Raw genomic sequence first — 6126 nt, forward strand, 5'->3', positions numbered from 1 at the left:
CCAGCGAAGATGGAATAAAGCAACGTTTACCTGGCTAACAACGGCGGCGACGCCTTTGTCTCGGAAACCCTGGGGATAATTAAAAACCAAGTAAAACCAAGCAGGCAGAATGCGCAGCAGTCGGTAAATTCGTTTGGAAAGGGACACAGAAGAGAGAAGATCGTATCTCGAATTTACACCCATCAGCCGCCACCTTGTTCCAGCCACCTTCATCCATCTACTTGCGTGTAACCAGTCGCCGGATCCTTGGCTCTCGATGATGTCCACGATACGCCGTTGCTCGACGCTGTAAAACCCGATGTTCGACAGCAGTTCGGCCATCGGGCTACACGTAAATATCCGGCGTGGAACGTGGATCCACCGGTATATCATCCAGCTTCCTTTCTTTTCGCTTGATCGCTGGAATTCGACGGCAAACGCGTTTTTCGTTCCATAAGATCTTTCCCAGCGATTCCTTAACCGATCTCGGCGTTCCTTCTTTTTCGGATGCTTTATGGACTATCGCGTGAAAATTGAAATTCAAGTTGGAAAGGTCCTCCGTCTTAGCTCTTGGCTCGTGCACCAGTGTGACGAGTTTATTAAAATGGTTGCTCGTTAAGATATTAGATATTAATGTTGGAGTTTTGTTATTTAGGTCCAAGAACAATTGATTTCTCAGCTTTTGTTCGATGACTTTAATACGTCGTTCAGGATTCTTTGAATTAATTAACAACTGAAACAGAATAAAAAATAAAATAATATAAAACTTACAATTTAAAATTATAGACTATATGTTTTGCAATTCCTATATCATTAGATATTTGTTTTTGAACATGGAAATTTAAGATTAAATTATATTTATGTCACTTCATATTTTCTCTCAATTTTCTTAATCATCTTATAAAGATATAAAATACAGAATATTTTTCCGGATATTTCTTTAAGATAAACATAAGACATATTAAAATAACTAATATAATGGATAATAACAAAGTAGATTAAATCATAATATAAAAGATTCGAGAAAAGCTCGAAAATCAGTGTTATTTTTCGTTTGAAAGTTCCATGCAGATTTCATGGTAGTGCGCAGTGGCTTATGGCTGAAGCAGTGCTATTTGTCATTAGAAGAGGATAGCGAGCCTCATTATCCGAATAATTAAAGCTTATTATATGATGTAGCAGTGCTCGTTATCTAACCGGTTTCGTCGATGCGTGTTGCAGATAAACTTATCTGCCGTGTAGGAGCGCTTGTAACGAATCAATTATATTACTTATGTAAGTGACGCGCGGTTTTCGCGCGTTCCACCACTTACGCGGTAAAACTAGCATTGAAACGCTTTATGCTGTCCTGATAAGCGACTATTCACATTAAAATGCGTGGAAAACGCGATCTACCCGACCAACTCTTATCTGTTGGTGGTCTCATGCTTACTGTTTTGCTTGGTTGTCAGCACTGGTGAATAGAAGTGAGACATTTACAATAAATCTATAATAAATTAATAAATTTTCATGATAAAATAAAATAATAATATAATAATATATAAAATATATAATATAAGTGAAAAATGTATCTTATCTTAAATTGATATTCATTCACACCTTAAATGGTATTCTTATCTTAAATTCATATTGCTTCATGATTGAATTAAAACCAGCATTAATCTGAATTAAATATTTATATTATAAAATTTCTAGACATCAGTTAATACTAAATATGTGAAAGATAAGAAAAAAAGAAATAACATTTTTTATACTTCAATAATCCATATACTTCACATTATGAAATTATTGAAATATCAGATCTTATACTAAATAACAAAATCATATGTACGAACAATCTTCTACCTATTTCAAGATGCATCAATTAATATGTCGAAAGATGGTTATCCAAATATTAGGATATTTAGGATTCAATCCGCAAGTTTCAGTTTAACAAAATTGTTGAACCGGTTCTTTCGTTCTCCATACCGAAATGATCATCTGAAGGTATTCAACCAATTTCCATTTCGCGTCACCATGCATTTATGTCTGAATACAAAGTGTAAGAAGAGATTTCCTAAAAAAAAAAAAATAATAATAAAAACAAAGAGAAAAAAAATAACAAAGATAGCAAAAAAACGACGGGAGAAAAAAGTGAAAAAAAGGTGGAGGAAGGGAAAAGGAAAACCGTTGGATTCTCCGTAAATCTTCCATGCGTGTAACTCTTCTGACGAGGAAGCCACAACGCTCTCGTTGCGCAGAGCGACCAGAGTTGTTTATGCTTTCCTGTGCAGCACTTTCTGAAATATGCAAATCTCGAATTCGCATAATGGCGTTATCGCAGTAGGATGCCGTTGTCGGCGACGACATCGAGATAGCTGAATCTGAGCAGGTCGAGCTCTTTCTTGACATCAAACAGCGACCGCCGACTCGACAGCCCCATTGATTTGTCTCTAAGAAGAAATATCTCGATGAGCTTTTCGTACAGTCACGATAAATATATGATCTGCGAATCTATTGGATGATCGCTATGGCTCACAACAATTCAACCATTCAGAAATCTTGGAAACTTTCAAGCCAAATCAATTGTTTGGATCAATTCATCGATAAAATAATGGATAACTTTCTGAAAAAATTCTTATTTCTTAAGATTTTATGAATTTATGAATTCCTTAAGATTTTCTTTTATCTTTCTTTTATTATTAATTGCTAAAATATTTTCTATATAATTAAATTGTAATAAGTTAAATATATCTAAAAATAAATTATGCTAATAAGTTTGTTTTTAATTCTTGTTATGGATTTCATTTATAAACTGTTTGAAGATATATATTATTATTTCGTAATGTAATTAATCTTCTTAATCCAAGTACTCGGAATCCACGTTTTTTTGTAACGATCTAAATCACAGAAAATTATATCGATCCATGACATGCAAGCCTTAAAATGTAGCATTCATTTACATAATCAGTCTATTGGTGGTCTTGTATTTACCAAATACATAAAATTTTCAAATTAACTTGATAATTTTTTTATGAATAAATAAAGATAACGACATTTTGTATAGAAAAGATTTCATTAGCAAAGATATAAGAATTGATAAGAAGAAATTTAATCTATTATTTTACATACTCAAAAATTCTAAAAATATTTCTCTGTTAAATAAATAAATATTTTTTTATTGCTCATAAAAAAGATTAAAAGAAAAATAACCATTTTAAATAGATTTATCTTGCATAAATTATTCATATATTTGCTAACATGAAAAAGAATGAGAATACGAAAGAATAAGAAAATAAATGAAATGACAGAAAAGAAATGACAGACATATCAAATTACTAGATAAAAAATAAATATTTATAGCAAATAATTTAAGAAACAAATAAAAAATTGAACAAACCTTTATTTATTATGTTCAAACTTTGACTCAAACGGTTAAATCCGATTTATTTATTTCGAGCAATACAAAAAGAAAAATATTCAGGAAGAGACACAAGCAAAGCATCAGGAAGGAAGAAGGAGCAACGTGCGCTGAAACGTATCCATGGTTTATTATTATTTTATTCGGATGTTCTTCGTCGCGTTATACCCCATAACCTACCCTCTTCCCTACACCTTTTCCTGTGGCACCGTCTACATCTCCCTACCATAGAACCACCACCATACTTCTGATTCTCCCCCACCGTGGAGAGAGTGGAACCACCCCTTGATGTTCCATGTTCGCTTCGTGGCAGTCAACTCGTAATCCCCCTTCGCAAGGTTCTTAACAGGCAAGGCAGGACGCAACCAAGTACGCGACAGGGACGTTAAAATTTAAGGTTTCCGTCGACACATTGCGACCCATAAATTTTCTCATTCGAAACCGCTGCTCTTTCCTTCGGTCACGCTTGACAAATAACACCAACAGCATTCTCGCGAAAAATTCACTAAAAACCGTTTCGCTACTTATTTTTTTCGAGATCAATCGAGAACGAGTCATACTTGTACTTATTTTACTTGCGAGTAATCGATTAAATAGATCGATACTATACGTACTAATTAGTTGTATCGATGATGTTTTCTATTATAATATTAATTTAATGAAGTTCACTAAAAATCGTTTCGCCATTTATTTTTTTCGAGATCAATCGAGAACAAGTCAATACTTGTGTTTCACTTGTGTAATCGATTGAATAGATCGATATTATATGTACTATTTAGTTGTGTCGATAATATTTTCTGTTATAATATTAATTTAGTGAGGTTATGTGATTCGAATGACAAAAATGTGTAATATGGCAAGTGTTTTAGAATAAAAAAATAGTTGTAGCAATATAAGAAACAAATTTAAAAATACTTTCTGATATTTTTTGCATTTGATATATATATGTTCAGTTAACTATATTCACAATGACAATTTACATTCAGACAGTGTTTTCATTGAAATATTCATTGGTTGGTATTGAATATATCATTGGTTGATTTAGATTCTAAACATTACTATAAAAATATTTTGTTATTATTAAAAAATGTATAAGATATATTTAATAAACAAATTTACAACAAACATCAATAAAAGATTTTAAAAATAAAAATAAACAGCTCAATTTATAACTAAAATATGTATACATATATTTTTCAAATTCTTCAGTGATTTTCTTGATGTTCCTTGTTTTTTGTTTTGTTTTGTAAAAAAATTTTAAAATTCTATTGCCTTTTGGACTGAATAAGATTTTCTTTTAAATCTTCTTTGTATCTTGTTTATTTTATAATTTTAAATAATATTAATTATTCAGATTCAAAATATTAAATTTTTAATTTATATAATAATTTTAATTTATATAATAATCAATATCAATAAATGATACTGGCAAATATTTATTATTCGACAAAATAGTAATAATAATAGTAATAGTAGTCATTTTTGTTTTTTATGTTTCATACATTTTATTATTATATTTTAATTATATTTATAATTAAAAATAAAATACAAATTTTATACAAATTAAGAATTAAATAAATTGTTGTAAGTAAAAAAAATTCAAATTTAAAATTGAAAATATCTTGAAAGATAATTTTTTATGTTATTATAAGTAAAATATAAATAAATATTCATCTTATATAATATGATGATCAATTTATCAATATTGCACAACGAATATTTTTAAGTTCATTGTAATACGTATTTTTTTTATATTTATCTTTTTAAATGTATGCTAATTTATATATCTATTTATTATTTTTATATATCATATAAAGAAAATTATAAAATTATAAATATATATTTGTATATATTATATATTTGCAAAATTTTAACAAATTTTAAAATAGTTTGTAACTTTTTATAGATATTTTTTAATCTTTTATGGAAGTCAAATTTAATATATGTAATATATTGTATTTACAATATATTATAGAATGTATATAGATTCATTTTTATTTTGAAAAATGAAAGTGACATGTGCTGCTATCTATAGATTATTCTTTAAACATGAAAGCTATTTAACGAATTGTATTTAATTATCGATAGTAGATAACAGATAGTTTTTAAAACTTCGATAAATTTTAAATATTTCAATCTTAAATACATTTTTAATAAATAATCATCATTTAAATTTCTGGAAAATATAAAAAACAAAAACAACATTGTTCATATTCTCAACCATTTATTTTTTTCTTTTTTCTCTATTGTAACTAAAACGTTAAACAAAACCATTTGTTTTCTATTTATATAAATTTCAGCATGAAAAATAGTTTGAAAGTATCACAATTAACAAGTACTAAAAAATTATAGAAAAATTTATTTGATAATTAATTTTTTCGATTAAAAATTTTGAGCAATTACCAAAACGAATAATCGTATCAGAAAGTAATATATAATCCATTAAAATGATTTTTTCCTCATAAAAAATTACCGTTCATCTTTCAATAAATATGCTATAAAAAATAATATGCGCGGTTACTCAGTCTCTTTCAAATTTTTTTTTTTCGACATTCGTACATTTATTACCGTCTGTTATAGTTTACATTTTGTAATCTTTGGAAATAGATTCTCGAAAGAAATTTATTTCATTATACTTTATATATCCATAAAATGAAATTTGTTTATTTTACTGAGCAATCGCATTATATATGATCTTAATAAATTTTATTATATATTATTATAAGTTTAACGTAACCTCAAATTCA

At 28.3% G+C, this 6126-nt stretch overlaps 1 protein-coding gene and 1 long non-coding RNA gene across 3 annotated transcripts in view; both read right to left on the reverse strand.

Moving 5' to 3' along the window:
* The window catches only part of LOC102674238, a 920-nt gene extending 248 nt beyond the window's left edge, over positions 1–672 (reverse strand). The window contains exon 1 of the mRNA XM_006607637.2: positions 31–672. Coding sequence (XP_006607700.1) covers positions 31–372 — 342 coding nt within the window. The 5' untranslated portion in view covers positions 373–672. The remainder of the gene's footprint in view (positions 1–30) is intronic.
* Positions 673–1796: 1124 nt separating this feature from the next.
* Positions 1797–4379, reverse strand: LOC102674374. Of its 2 annotated transcripts, XR_004149978.1 has the most exons (4): positions 3994–4376; positions 3560–3884; positions 3359–3489; positions 1798–2411 (listed from the first exon to the last, which is right to left on the reverse strand). It is a non-coding gene; the product is annotated as an uncharacterized LOC102674374 (long non-coding RNA). The 2 variants fall into 2 exon arrangements; XR_004149976.1 differs by having other exon boundaries at positions 1797–2411; positions 3560–4379.
* Between the last annotated feature and the right edge of the window lie 1747 nt (positions 4380–6126).

The sequence above is a fragment of the Apis dorsata genome, unplaced genomic scaffold (genome assembly GCF_000469605.1).
Source record: "Apis dorsata unplaced genomic scaffold, Apis dorsata 1.3 scaffold_10, whole genome shotgun sequence".
In the NCBI taxonomy this organism is placed as follows: domain Eukaryota; kingdom Metazoa; phylum Arthropoda; class Insecta; order Hymenoptera; family Apidae; genus Apis; species Apis dorsata.